This window comes from Cynocephalus volans, chromosome 1 (assembly GCF_027409185.1).
Source record: "Cynocephalus volans isolate mCynVol1 chromosome 1, mCynVol1.pri, whole genome shotgun sequence".
NCBI lineage: Eukaryota > Metazoa > Chordata > Mammalia > Dermoptera > Cynocephalidae > Cynocephalus > Cynocephalus volans.
The window spans coordinates 144,559,710-144,575,347 of record NC_084460.1 but is presented as its reverse complement, the minus strand read 5'-3'; the positions used below and the strand labels follow the sequence as shown (position 1 = coordinate 144,575,347).

Genomic DNA, 15,638 nt, shown 5'->3' with positions numbered 1-15,638 from the left:
GTATGAGAGGACACCTAGTAGCAGAAAGAGTAGGACATCAGTCATTGAGGAAGCAGGGAGCATGAGAGGACTGCCACAGAGTGGATGGGACATGGTTTAGGATCCTAGTTACTCAAAAATTGGAAGTTTGGTTGCAGAGCTGCTGGGGTGGGTAAGAGAGAAGAATGCAGACATTGGAAAACTATAATTTAAGGACCTGGCAGCAGAACCCAGGCCCAGTGGATAAGATGTTCAAGGTCAGTGTGTGATCACAGGGACCTGACCAAACTGTTGAGCTGCTAGTCAAGGGCTCCTCAGGGTGTCTTCCTTGGGTCAAGATCAGTCCCAGAGCTTGGGGTGACTGAGCCTGCAGAAGGGCATGAGGAAGCACCTGCAGCCGGGTCTAGAGGAAACTGGGAACAGATCAGCCAGGCAGGTGGGGCTTGTGTATGCTCAGCATCTGGAGAAGAGGACACCAAAGGTATTTTGTCTTTGGTATTGCATGATACTGAGATACCCACAGGGCTTTTGTATTTGGTTAGCAGAACAATGTTTTCAGAATTATTGCTAAACATGCTTTGTTCCTAGCTCGTTGGAAAAACAAGCTCTCTTGGGTTTGAGAAAACATTAGGAGAGTCCAAAAATAAAACTATGACCATTTTTCAAGTATCATTCCATAGGGTTTGTTTTGTTTTTATCAACAGTGCTAGTGTATTTGGAAGGAGAAGGATTGGAAAGAACAGGGTTAGGAATAATAGCGTTTTGTTTCAAACAGAGCTTCTATTAAAAAGACTATAAACTTTCTCTCCATTTCGCCTGTCCCTAGAATTGATTAAGGAGCTGGTGAGATTGATGAATTAGAGAAACATTCTGTAATGTTTAGTCTGGTATCAAAAGGATAGGCCTGCACCCATTTGTGAAAGTTCACATCCGGGGAGGGGAGGAATAATGCGTGAGCTCTGCTCTGATAGCAGAAGCAGGATTCAAACCTGCATCTAAGTGTCAGCTCAGGAAAGCTATTGCTCCTCTTAGAGCTTTGGTTTCCTCACCAAAATGGGAGCTGTAAGTTTACCGCTTCCCTCATGGTGGCAGGGGCGTTGTCAGGATGACATGAGATGATACACCAAAAGCATTTATTGCATGCATGGCACATGCTAAGTCCTCATACATCTTAATGCTGCTAATCAGCCATTATTCACTGGGCATTGGCCATGTGCTAAATATTTAAGGTAAAAAAAATAACATTATAAAGCATCTAGTAATGGGATCTGTACTTAAATTCAACAACTATCTACTTAGCATGTTCTATGTGACAGGTATTGTTAGAAGTACTGGAAATAAAGTGATAGAGAAGACACACAGTACTTGCTGTCATGGCGCTTGCAGTCTCTTTGGGATAACAACCATAACAGCTCTTAAGGTCTCTGTATTCATGAATTTTTTTTCTTCCGTGGTTCTGTTGCATACTCTTGAGCAATGATTCTCAAATTTCAGTGTGCCTTCAGGATGCTTGTTTAAAATGCACATTCCTGAGCCCTAGAGATTCAGATCAAGTAGGGGCTCAGGAATGTGCATGAACACTGCCCTCAGCCATGCCCCACTTCACCAATATCTGCATGTACGGTCTTGGGTTTTCCTCATGCCTTTTATCTTGAGAGACATGATGACTCCAGGAGTAGAACTTTGAGAAAGAAACAGTCAGACCATAAGTTTATTTCTGTCTTCTTTAAACTATATGACCTGAGAAAACTCAACTTCAGAAACCTTCAGTGTCCTCATTCATCAAGATAATACCTGCACATCCATTTAACAAGCTTATTCTGAGCCTTAAATGAAGTAATGGATGTATAAGCTTTTTATGAACTTTAAAGCTTCATACAATAAAGTACACTTTTATAATTAAAGAAAAGGAAAAAAAACATAGCCAAGATTGAGTTTAATCTGGCATGTGTAAATTATTCATACACGGTCACATCTTATTGAGAAGAAATGATCATTTGACGTCTGCCAGAGTTCTGCTCTCCCTTGCTGCCCTTTACCCACACTTTAGATGAATAGTTGCTTTGTGACTTAAACTTTGTAAAGGATTTCCCTGGTTTTAGGAGCTTCTGCAGTGAAAAAGCTGGTGTTCATCATGTTTAATGTCAAGATCTTGATACTTTGTTTTGGTAATTGAAGCTATATTGAAGGGCCTTATGTCTTTTTAAAAGCAGGTACCTTACGTCTGGTTTTCCTTTGAATGCTTTTGCTCAAGGCAGAGTGGTCATTCCATTTATAAAATTATAATTAGAGAATTTGTTTATGTGTGGAAGCTTTTTCCTATGAGCAAGCAGAACATAAATGTTTATCACAAGGATATCCTGGGTAGCTCCAGTCTACTTTGCAACTTGAATATCAAAGCTTTGAATTGTCCATGAAATACAAGAGAGTGGCTAAGCTTCCTAAATTATTTTCAGGTGGTGTATGAAACCACTTCAAGAGTGGGCTCATTTTACTTTTTGAAGGAGAAAAGAATGTTCTCTCACACTTCTTTATTTTCAATTATATTACCTGCTAGTGAATGAAAAACAACAAAACAATAACAAAAATCTTGCTTACCCCTCCCTGAGCTGTAAAATAATACATAGTTTATCCAGAGAGTATGTTTTGGGAGATAGATAAGCAAATTGAATTGTAAATACTGATTTCTTTCTCTAGATTATCATAAACTATCTTTTCTTAGATGTAAGTATATTTTTAAAAAATTGCTGATACTGGGTAAGTTGCATCCTTGTTGGATATTTGCATAAATGATGTTATTCCTAGTGGAGGCTTAAATGTTTAATTTGAACATTTAAGCAAGTTGTTTGGTGACTATCTTGGCCCATGGTCAATTGCTTTCCAGGGAAATCAAATAACCCAAAGAGTAGACAGTGTGCTCTCACTTGTAAACATGTGAGGACACTCAGGTTGGAAGTTGGGTTGTAAGTCATGTCTTCTGATTTCCAACCAGTGTTGACTCTTCATAGGAATTATGTATACTAAAGTGGAAATATGTGTAAATTAAAGTTTGCTCAATTAACTCACTTGTTTATTTGCTTTCTCCCAACATAGCCTTCATTTCTAACTAGTTTATAATAGTGGCATGTGGGAGTGGTGGCTGCCTTAAATGCACTGAGAAGCAATAGCTGACAGGAAGGGAGGAACAACAAGCAATCTCAACCAGATAAACCACTACAGTTTAGGGGTGCTTAGCAAATAGCCCCACACCCTCTTCAGCTCCAGAAGAAAGCACAGCACAATTATGATATTTGTTAAGATAACTCTGTGTTATCAACAAAAGCTTAAATTATGTTCAGTATACTCTACTTATGAAGGCAAGGGAGTGGCTTATTTTAAGATTTCCATTTGGACTGATTTACTATTAAAGGGAGGTCAACATTACATTATTTGGAAATGAATTCTACCAGATTCATACCTTCTATACTGCATCGCCCTGATTGAGGTTGCTAGATATGGACAGGAGTGAGAGAGTGATACATGCAGCGTTCAGATGAACCAGAAACTTGATAAGGGAGGCAGAGAAGTAGTACACCTGTTTAAAATCACATGTACTAAAATAGAAGATCTATTATGGGATCATATATTAAAGTTGTCTTTCTCATTGAATCGCATATGAAAGTGGGAACTTTCTGTCTTTGAAACAAACGCAGGAACTAAACAAATGTGTTTTAGTGGTTTTTAGAAATATATTCTATAATTTTCTTCTTCTTTTATTATTTTTTTTTTTTGGCAATTACATTCCAGAGAGGATTGTGTCCAGTTTTTTGTCTGTCTGTAAATGTGCAGTGAACAGGACTGCCAATTTAATAAAAAAACAAGCAAGTAATTAGCTGAATATACTTGTGCTATGATGTTGAAAAATCAAATGGGTACATCTAAAAGAGTATAAAAATTGAGGATGTGGGAAATATTTTTCAGTAGCTTTTTTTTTCTCAGTTTTTCAAAATTAGAAAAAAACCTCGAAAATTATAATGTGTAATATTTAAAAGTCATTTCAAGCATTCAGGCACTAATGACATAAAATGTTTATTCACATCTGAAGGCATATATTCACCTTTTATTAAAAGGGAGAAATAGACATTCTTCAGTGTCTCCAAAAAACTGTTGGATATGGAGGAGACAGGTAAAATTTTGTTCTGAAGGAATTTCTTTCTTTCTTACCTAGCATAAGAAAGTAGTAGGAAAACCCTTAACTTTGAAACCATGGAACTGTTTATTGGTCTAAACACACATCATGTTGTATTAAAAGGAGAGGCAGAAAAAACATTCACTTTCTGCACTTTTGGTGGGTATTCCCCAAATTATAAGCCTACATCATTTTCTTCTACTGTTCTCTCTATATATGTTTATTCACTAATACTTATTTTTGAGCCATTGTGAAAATTCATCTGTATAGTAATCTAGACTTTCTTTTGGACTTTACTCCTTGTGTTTTAGGGGGCGAGCCATGAGAGGGTATCTCGTGGTCATATTCCTGAGTGCTGTCTTCCTCTATTATGTGCTGCATTGTATATTATGGGGAACAAATGTCTATTGGTAAGTTTCATTTTTGCTATTTGAAAATAACTCCCAAACTAGTCTTTCTTACAAACACCCAAAGTATATTAGAGGGACCTATAAAAAACCCTGTAATATTATAACATTTTGAATCTTTTCTAGCCTTCCGTGATAAATTGGGGTTTTACCATTTCAGTATATACTGTGTCTCTAACAATTTAAAAACTGATAAGCAACACCTATTTTTTATTGACTCTGTAGTGAAGTGGTGGTGTCAACCATCTTTGGGACATAACATGCTTTATTAGTACAACAGTTCACCTCCTTGAATTAATAGAGTAATTCTTGTACTCAGCGGTACTTGACTTTTAGAGCCTAAAATGCTTGGATAAGAGATTGTTGATAAAATATAGACACTATGTATGGCTTCCTTTGTTTAAAAATATATGGTGAATGATTATATATATATATATATATATATATATATATATATATAAATAAATCTTTTGAAATGGCTTTGACTTGAAATATCACATAAAAAACTTGAAAGAGGCACAGATAATTTTACTGCAGGGAAAACCTCTATAAAAAGTTTTTTACCCTCCTCCCTATTGTCAGTCCTTTGGCTAGGAATAAAGTTTTGATGATCTTTAAATCCTGAATGGGTGATAGTACGTAATTATTTCAAAATAAATCACATGACAACTTCCTGTCTTAGACAAAGTCAGTATTTTTTGTCAGTGTTGCAATAGTAGATACTAGATCATGTTTCTAGATTGTGCTTACTGGATTAAGAAAAAAAATGGATCCTTCTGCATTTCATTTCCTCACTGGTTAATTGAGGAATTATTATAATGTATTTTACAGAAGGAAGTTAGGCAAATGGCCACTAGAAAAAACCCAATGCCAGGTGGGTGGGTTTGACCCTAAAGTTTGAGGCTTGGGACCTAAATTTCAGGCTAGAGAACTCTGAAGTGTGATTATACACTAAATAAGGATTATACCATAGGGATCTATCCCTCCATCTTTGTCACATCCTGTCTGTGTCCCACACTTAGTAGTAGAAGATAAAAATAGAAGAGAAACCAAAAAGCTTACTAGACTGCTACTTTCCTGCAAATCCTATTGCTGGTCACAGGGAAAGTGATAATGAAAATAATGAAAAGGGTCTGAATTCAGCCCAGTCTTTTGTCATCAGGATCTGAGGAGTGCCCATGTCACTCCAGTCACAGAAAGTACTGTGGGAAATTACCTCAGATGGGTGTTTATTCAGTGAACTTACTTCCTTAAAACGATTTAAGATAGATAATTGTCTTTTTTTTGAAAAGCCACCCAAAGTTTGTCATCACAGTATCCTAAAACAGTTTTCTGTTTTAATGACCTTAGAAATAAAATAATATCTTATACTTCATTTTGTCCTCCAAATATAATTCAGCTTTTATGGCCTGGTCTGCCATATTATATATAATATAGGTATGTCCTTAGGTATAAAGCAAGGGTCCCTTGCTATTTGTTGGATTCACAAAAGATGTTTCACTGCATAAGGACTTTATTAGCCACATAGTTCAGAAACCTGAGTTCTAACTATGGGGGTTTTGCACCAAAAAAAAAAAAAAATGAAAATTATGTCTGTCCATGAAGGATTTAGGCAATTTCCTTCAGTTTGAATCCTGCTGATTACAGAAGAAAATTGATTTGTTTTCTTTTTATATTAACTCATTACATAATTTATGATTATTAGTAAGTTCTTTTATTAAGCTGTTTTCCTCTTTCCTCGTGAATTCTGGATCCTATCACACATACGCACCTCACCCTCTTCATTTATTTTCATTGTCGTGCTCTGTCATGTTTCACGACACCCTTTTAAATTGTGGAGACAAGTACTCCATTCAGGAGACACACAAGCGTCCAACCTGTGCCAAGAATAGAGGAGAGTTAGCGAAGACTCTCAGTAGTGTCATTTGTGGAGTTCCCAGGATCACAAGGCAAGGGTCTGTGAAACCTGCTCAGGTCAGGTGTTTCTGTGGTGTTTGCTGCCAGGAAGTGTCCTCAGTTGTGGCATGGAGGACCTAGATAGCTGTGTGCACTCGGGTAAGTTTGGTTTCTCAGGCTTTCCGGGGCTTCTAAAAAGCAAGCCTGGTTATGGCCTCCACGGTACAGTAATCCTAGCCCTTCTGTGAGGGTCCCTGGAATCACGGCTCTATGAATCACTTCCAGGTCACTAGTCACCTCAGCCTTTCCACTCTCCCTTGTTTTACATCCACAAATCCTCAAATGTGTGCACAACTTGGATAAGTATTTTTAAACTTCAGGGGCTTCCGGGAGGATTTTATTCCCTGCCTGATAAGCCTCTCAGTGGGGCACCGAGTGGGTTCCCAGGGCGTTTGCTTCCCTCTGGGCGGCTGCCCGGTTCTGGATTGTGACTGACACTGTTTTCGTCTCATAGGGTGCCACCTGTGGAAATGAAGCGGAGAAATAAGATCCAGCCTTGTTTATCAAAGCCAGCTTTTGCCTCTCTCCTGAGGTAAAAATATACAAAAAACTGTGACATACAAAAATGTTGTAAATGTGTTTGTAATCATTTTTCATACTTGTTTACCTTTTTCATACAAATCTTAGCCATATAAAGTGGACACTCCTTATTGGAGGAAGAGCTTGAATATCCTGTCTCTTTTTTGTGCTTTTAGTCAGAGCTCTGCATATATTTTAAGAAAAGGCATTGAAGAACTCAATCAAAGCAGTATTCTTTTCACACAGGTGAGATTAGAGAGGCCTATTTGTGTTCAATTATAAAAAACTGAACTGTTCTTTAGGGTTTTATTTTTCCCACTTGTTGTTCCCATGTTATTTTTCACCCTTATCATTTTGTGTTTTCTTCTCCCTTGCCTCTAGGTTAAACTTTATGATTAGACATTTTCCTTGACCTTTACTGACTTTTAATGAACCACACGGAATGCAAATAATGATTAATCTACATAGGATGTAAATAATGATTGTTCATTGTGGTTGTTAGAACTTGTATGGAATTTACTCTTTTATCCACAAATGCTCTTTTCCTCTGTCATCTTGACTTTGACAGATCACTTGTCAAAATGTTTCCAGATAATAAGAAATAAATTACAGTCTGGTCTAGACATGTTTAATTGTGTAAAACAGGTACAAGCTATTAAGCATGTTTTTTTTTTTTTTTTTTTTTTTTTTGTCCTTTTTTGTGACTGCGCTCAGCCAGTGAGCAAACCGGCCATCCCTATATAGGATCCGAACCCGCGGTGGGAGCGCTGCTGTGCTCCCAGTGCCACACTCTCCCGAGTGAGCCACGGGGTCAGCCCTATTAAGCATGTTTTTCACTAAGCATCAAGAATTTATATTTTCTTTTCTTCCTATTTTCTTTTATTATATTATTGCTCCTTTCTATTTCTGGTTCTTAATCCATTGGGGCTATAGATCCTTTAAAATCAGTCAATTCTCTGGAAAACTGCAGATACATAAATCATTTTTTGCATATGATTACAGGTGAATCAAGGCTACTTGTAGTCTGTCTATAAATGTGTGTACAGTTAGGGCCACTGTAAGCTAGAAGAACGTCTTTAAACTTTTTTTTGTCCATGACTCTTTGGAAGAAATACATTTCGCTTTGGATAGAACCTAGTACACACATATTTATAAGAAAAATAAGAATTTTTACCCTTACTATTCCAACTATGCTGTGTTCTTTTCTATTCACTTTTTAAAAATATGCTGATCTTGACTCAGAATTGATTTCATAAGCCACCTGTGTTGCACAGTGCAGTTTAAAATGCTACTCTAGAATCAAGATACTCTATAACTTGAGTGAAAAAAAAAATAGATATTTCCTTTTTGAGAAAACCCAAAAGAAATAAAGTATTTATGTAGGATGGCCCAGCAGGTGTTTCTCCAGTTTAAACGACTAATAGGTCTGCATTTGTCATCTGAGCAGTATTCTCTGAGGGCAGTCCCCTTGAGCGTATTTGAAGCCACTTTCAGAATTATAGGAAAGCCAGTAGCAATCAGGAGAAACTCTGTTCAGAAACCTGGAGCTGTTATCTGCAGTGTTATAAAGAGGACACTGTCCTCAGAATTAGGCTTGGGTCTGGATTTCAGCTTTGTCATTTATGGGTTAGTAACCACAGTTCCTTCACTTCTCATAGTTTCAGTTTCTTCATCTACATTGATTATACACTTTACCTGCCTTTCCAGGCTTTTGTAGGAGTACCAATTGCAGAAATGTAATGTAATATTTTACAATGTATTGTAATATTTACAATAAAATATACTGTAATATAATAAAATATAATATTTGTTATGGACAATATAATAATTGTTATGGACAGGGCTGATACCTATTGAGCACCTGCTGTGTCTGAGGTCTGGTGCCAAATAATTATTTCAGTTAGAAATAAAATGTAAGTCACCTAGCACAAGATCTGAGTGGGAATTAATTGTTAGTTACCATCATCACTCTAACCCCAAAGAATTGGTACAGTTACCTATGGCTCAATTTTCCAAGGAAGACTGGGAAGCTCTTGAATCTTCTCTCAAGCTTGAGTCAGGTGACCTGACGCTTCCTCTTTCCAAAGTAGTTTATGAACTTGGGGATCTACACTGATATAGATATGACCTTTTGAGGTTGGCCAGACCTGAGAGGCTGCTATCACTATTACAGCCAAACCTTGGACATGCATCATATCTCAGCAGGGAGGCTGAATGCAGTGTGAGTTCTTAATTCAGCTCTGAAGACATTAAGCTCCCATGATTTGCTCAGGTTTAGTGGCTCCTCAGTGACATAGCCAGGATAAAACTGAAGCTATTTCACCCTCACTCTGTTGCTGCTTATTTCCATTTTGTCGTGTAGCCCTCTGAAGTCCCAGCATCACTCTGATCTCTGTCTACAGTTCTTAGACAACACAAAGCTGCTGTGGCAGGAAAGATGGTACCATGTGTGAGGGCTGTGGTCAGGATTAGCTAGACTTGTCCTGCAGCATGTGAGCAGCATCCAGTCCTTCTGGTGGGTGAAAATAGTGTTTTTATATGTGCTTAAGACCCTTTCCTTCTCTTTAATAATAATAATAAACTTTATTTTTTTCTTCTTCATAACGGTCCCATCAAGAATTGATTAGGAGTTGAAATTAATTCAATTATTTATTAAACATGTGTTGCCTGCCTACTGCATTCCATGTGCTAAAAGTGAGAAGAGATAGAGGCTATTCCTACCTGCATCAAACTTTCTCTCTCCTCTGGAGGAGAAGGGGTCGGGTTACCTTCAGGGCAGAGCAGGCAGTGAGAAGACAAATGCGTATAGATTTATTCTAGTTCTTGATTAAAGAGTTGAGTTTTAACTGCATTTAACTTTTAATATATTTTTGTTTTACACCTGTTACAACTTCATACATATGGTACTTTTAAATTTAGGAATGGCTTAGCATCAATACTTTTAATACTTCCTTTGTTTCTTCCTGTACATTGCTAACATTTTATCTCTTGGTATTGGTTTCTTTTTAAATTTTGTTTTCATACCCTTGGCTGTAATATAATTTCAGATTCAGTAGCGGGAAAATGTTTTTACTCTGGTTGTATAGTTCCATTGCATATCCCATTCTATGGAATATTTAAATGCTATTTAAATTTTTAAATACTATAAGTGGGAGCTAAGAGAGAAAGAAGGAAGGAAAAAAAGACCACAGTGGTGCCTTGGACTTGCAGAGGGAGAGAACATACCTTGGGATACAAAGTGGAGTGGGGGAAAAGGGGAGGGGGAGGGAGGTTGGGGATAATTGGGTAGGGGACATAGGGTACAATCGCAATTTGTGGTAATGGGCATGCTGCCAGCATGGATCTGGCTTTCACGTCTTGGGCACGAGGGTTGACAATCAGCTTTGTATCTCATGAATATTCATAACCAATTTTTAAAAATTTAAAAATACTATTTAAATACTTTTAAAATTAAAAAAATTATACATTTATATATTGTCAGTATAGCAACATGAATTATCGGCTACAGTTACTTTTAGTTGTTATTTTAAAAGCCTGCAAATATAGTAGGCATTTTGGCAAAATCATTCTTTATCCTTTACTTTCAGGTTTCATCAGTTTCACCCTTTTCTGTGTGCAGCTGATTTTAAAAAGATTGCTTCCTTGTATGGTAGCGATAAGTTTGATTTGCCCTATGGGATAAGAACATCAGGTCAGTAATACTATTCTTACCCTGCTCTGTTAAGTTTGAGTGATGTTTGATGAGAACTGCATGTTTATATAATTTTAAGGCCTTTTAATTTTTCTGCTTTCTAATGATTCCTAAGGGATACAATTTTGGGATGGGATGAAGGGAATTAAATTTTAAAATATAAACTCTCATTTCTTTTGAGGCAGTGTAGAATCAAAGAATAAAAAAAGTAGATGTTTGTTGTTGGGAAACAGCTTTTTACTTATGCTGTGCCACTGTGTGATCCACGTGAGTTCTGATGTGTTACTTTATTATAATTTTGAATTAGCAGGATAAGCCTGTGGGTTAACTTGCTTCCTATCTCCCCATTTCACTTCTTTATCTGTGAGTTTTATTTTATTTCATCAGCAAGTTTTTCTTCTTGATCAGTCTTTTAATTTAATCAATGGATTTTATTTGTATTAAATTTAGAGGGAATTATTTCATCTTCTAATGACAAAAAACTTTTTACTTCTGCTTGTTGATAACTGATTGACTTTATATAGCTTTAAATTCTAGATTTTTGAGAGACCTTAAAACTCAAGAGGTGACAGATGTATAATTTTCATGAGTTAGGTTTTACTTATTCGACTGATCTTGAGTTTTGTTTGTATTTAAAAATATTTTGCAGAGAATTTGATAATTTATAATTGGTTTAAACTTTCTATTGATTTCTATTCTAGTGTCAATTTTAGATCATCTGATAGTGTTAATTTTACTATTACTTTTTTATGATTGTTTTCAGATTAAACATCTTATTTTTCTAGAGTTTTTGGAAAGTGTCCTGAGAGCATTTACCATTTTGAATGTGCCTATTTAGTAATGCAGACTAATTGCAGTTGTATCATTAATTTTTTACAGAATAAATCAAACGTGACCATACCAGTAGGAAATAGGTTTGGGGCGGAGGGACCAAGGTGGTTTACTATGTACGTAAGAAGTCGTGATTATCCTTTTATTCATAATAGTCCATTTGTTTTCTAGCGGAATATTTTCGACTTGCTCTTTCAAAACTGCAGAGTTGTGATCTCTTTGATGAGTTTGACAAGTGAGTTTATTTCCTTGCTTCTGTTTGACTTTTACCGTTAACTATCATGGTTCAAAATAGGTACCCCAGGGCTGAGCCCATGGCGCACTCGGTAGCGTGCTGCGCTAGCAGCACGGCGACGCTTCCCGCCGCGGGTTCGGATCCTGTATAAGAATGACCGCTGCACTCCCTGGCTGAGCGCCGGTCACGAAAAAAAAAAAGGAAAAAAAAAAAAAAAAAATAGGTACCCCAAGAGATGTAAAATGTATTTTACTCAGGGAAATTTCATAGCACTTATGCATAACTAAAACGTCTCGTTGTTCTTTATGTGACACTTGAAATAAACAAACTACAACATTAATTTAGAAGCTGCATAACTGGTTGGCTCGAGTTTGCAGAGTCCTGATGATGAGCAGCTCTGGTCCCAAGTCAGGACATTTTAAACCACATTCTTCTTTTCTAAGTTGTTGCTGCTTAAGAATCAACTCACCCCCTCGTCCGTCAGCTCACAGCATCCCTTCATGGGCTGTTTTACTTATCTCCCCATACATCTTCCATGTTACTCATGAAGATTCTTTGTTTCACTTGTTAAGGAAGTTGAATACTGAATTTTGGAAACAGCCGTCTTCCTTTTAATTCAGAATTATATTCAGAAGGAAGCAAACAGCTTGTTTAGATACAAATTTTTCTGACTACAATTAGTTTTTAGAAAATTGTGTTGTCATCAAGTTAACCCCATAAAACTTGAATTGCCAAAGATAGACTTCTGGTTGAGTAGGCTTATTTTACAGAGGTAGAGTTATATCACAAAGTTTTAAGCTACTTGTGGCACTCGGCTAATGTCAGAATCCTGCCGACGTCGCCAACTGTGGAGCTCTTTTACCTGCCCGTCATCCTGCCAACTGGGCCAACTGTCGGGCTACGGCTGGGTCTGGAGCTCACAGACCCCTCAAGCCCGTTCACAGACTGGGTCACAAACCATTCATACGCCAGGCTGGGTCCCCAGACCCCTCACACGCAGGTCTATGAACTAGGTAACCGGCAAACAGGTCCGAAGCCGTAGGTTGGAAAGTATGAGGCAGTCAACTCCCGCCAAGGTTGCGGCGCCGCGCAGGCGCACTAACTCCGCCCACACCACTTACTCACAGCAAATGCTCGGCAAGATTCTGAACATCTGAGGGGCCCGGACCATTTGCCTATATTTCCCCAACACTACTGCTTAGAATTTGGCCAGTGGTTCAGAGTGATAATATGGGTGATCATCAGATGTCAGGACTCCATTAAAAGGGAAAATGCCAGAATTTCCCCTTATGGCCAAGAGAATGGAGGGGCCATTTGTTGGGTACAGAAGGTGGGGGTAGTAGACAGAGGTGTGGAAGAGGAGAGAGAGTTTACAGAATGGAGGCAGAAGAGCAGTGTTCGATTTTGTACAGGTTTTTCTCATTTTTCTTCTGTCAGGGACCCAGATTATTGAAGTGTGGATTATGTAACATGTATTGGTTCATTTTGGTTTGTTAAAACATGTAATTTAAAACTATTCCATCAATCTAGTCAATTTTTATTTTGATTGCATATCAACAGCAACCATATATTTTTTCCAATCTAAAATTCTGTATAGCTGTCATTTGTAGAATATTGTTTTGTGCAGACCTTTGGCATATGTGCTTTATGTCAGTCCTCTCATTTCGTCAATGGAGAAAGTAGGCTAGGCAACCTTACAGTCTGTTTCAGCTGATAAATACCAGAGCTAGGATGCAAACCCAGATGGTTCTAACTCTGGTGCCTGGATGTCTGAGTTAAGAGCGATAATGTCTGTCCCTTAAGTATTTGCAGCAAGTATCTGAAAATATTTGTAAAGATTGTTGGCTCTGTAAATGTGAGCTATTGTCAGGATTCTTGAGGGTATGCAATGAGAAGTTTTGTTCCCTCCTAGTTTTTATCTTAGAACTAGACTGTGCTTCGTTTAGTTGCACTCATAACTCCTTCTCCCCAGGTGTTCATCCATTTGTTCATGCCTCTGCGAGGCTGTTTCCTCTCTTCCTGCTAACTTGGTCTCACTGTTCCCCACACTTTTCTCCCTTTGTTGCTGAGAGTGCTCCCCCTCCCCGCCGTCAGCCTTTGTCCATTTCTCAGGACTGAGAGAGGCGAGGTGTGGTTGGTGAGGAGAGGTTGAAAATGATGCTGACTGCACAAAAGTCCTTTAGTCTGAAGTTGCTAAGAGACTGGACTGAGTAAATGTATAGTCAGAGAGTCTTTAAATGTAGACTGAATACCTCTTGCAGCATCCGCACAAGGGAGCGCAATGATGTGTGCTTCCTAATGTCACAGACAATCAGTCGGCATTGCTGGAGTGCTTGTTTGACTTGTGCAAACCTGTTCCCTAGAGACTTAAGAAAGAACATTTTGAAAATAAATAAGAATATATATAGGACACTATTATTTTCTATTTGCATATTATTTAACTTTTGGGAGGGGTTCACATGTAATATTAAATTTTTACCTGTATTTTAAGTAAGTCATTCTACATTTGTCTGGTGCCCACTGTACAACACGAAGAAAAAAACAAGCCAGGCTAGGCCTGAGACATAGATTTTCAATAAACTCCAGAAAGGCTGAATATACTAGACTGTCTTAATACTGCCTTTGGGTTAGCTCAGTTTGTCCCCTGAGTGACCTTATGCATCTCCTGTTTCTCTTCTTGGCCTAGTAAAAATGCACTAGAAGATGTCTGAGAGCAGTCTTTCTTTCTCAGGCAGAGAATTTAGGTTGCCTTTGGTGTGAGAGTCCTCCTTGAGCCCTGGCCTGTGGAGCTTGTTGGCATAAGCTGGCTTGCTTTTGTAGGTTGGAGAGAGGTGAGAACAGCCCTTTCAAGTCCCTTTCCCCCTTTTACTTCTGTCTTCACCAATATTTACATAGGTGCAGACCTTGCGCTCTGCTTATTCTCTTCCTGCCTATACTCTGGAAGAAGTTTGCTGTATTTTTGTGTGCAGCAGTGAAGCACAAATCTCTTCTCTACCTTTCATTGTCCCACTGTCCTCTTTGTCCCTTCCAGAATGGTTCAGACATTTTTGGTTGTTGTTTCAAATCTGTTAGTTTTGCAATATCTTACATGGCATGCATGATGCCCTCAGTGGGATAGATTACACTGTGAGTGGGAAACTCAAAATATCAGTTCTGTTTACAAGACAGAAGCTTTTCTCTTTCTCACAGTTTTCACGTAAATGAAGTCTGTGGGTAAACACTGCATGCTGGCCCAGTGGTTCTGTGATCATCAGGGGCTGAGTCTCCTTCTGTGTCATGACTCGGCCATTTCTCAGTATGTGCTTCCTCCATATGGTCCAGGAGATGGCTGGAGTTCCACCAATCACATCTTCATTCCTGCCAGCAGAGAGGAGGAAGGGGCAAAGGGCATGCCCCCACCCTTTGAGATTTGTCTCCTTTAAGGACATCTCCCAGAAATCACATATAACACTCCATTACGTCTATTGATGTGCTAGAGCCAGTTGGTACCGACTTGGGAGAACTGCATCTCTTCCCAGATCCACATTCAGTGCCATCAAGGTGGAAGCTTGAAATTAGCAATGGTGGGAGTATTTATACCATTGGACTTGGCAAACACTACAAACCAGGGCTTTTCCATGCCCTCTGCCCCCAGAACTATTGTTCAACATTTACTAGCAACCACTGATTACATCCCACTCGATGGGACTCAGTCACAAGGCCACATTTAGCTGGAAGGTGGACTAGAAAATGTGGCCTTTATTCCAGGGGACTATGTGCCCACTTTTAAAAACAAGGAGTCCTATTTTAGGGACAGAAGAAACATGATTATTGTGGGACAAACTAGCTGTCTTTCTTAGTATCCTCCATCAT

At 38.3% G+C, this 15,638-nt stretch overlaps 1 protein-coding gene across 4 annotated transcripts in view; it reads left to right on the top strand.

Annotated features, from left to right (window-relative positions):
• ST3GAL6 (ST3 beta-galactoside alpha-2,3-sialyltransferase 6) overlaps positions 1-15,638 on the top strand; it is a 73,819-nt gene that overhangs the window by 35,853 nt on the left and 22,328 nt on the right. For 3 of the 4 annotated variants that reach the window (XM_063092655.1, XM_063092639.1, XM_063092649.1), the window contains exons 3-6: positions 4,459-4,557; positions 6,965-7,042; positions 10,617-10,720; positions 11,723-11,786. In XM_063092655.1, the coding sequence (XP_062948725.1) occupies positions 4,469-4,557; positions 6,965-7,042; positions 10,617-10,720; positions 11,723-11,786 (335 nt within the window). In that variant the 5' untranslated portion in view covers positions 4,459-4,468. Of the gene's footprint in view, positions 1-4,458; positions 4,558-6,964; positions 7,043-7,205; positions 7,276-10,616; positions 10,721-11,722; positions 11,787-15,638 lie in introns of those variants that run through there. The other variant, XM_063092664.1, reaches the window with a different exon arrangement.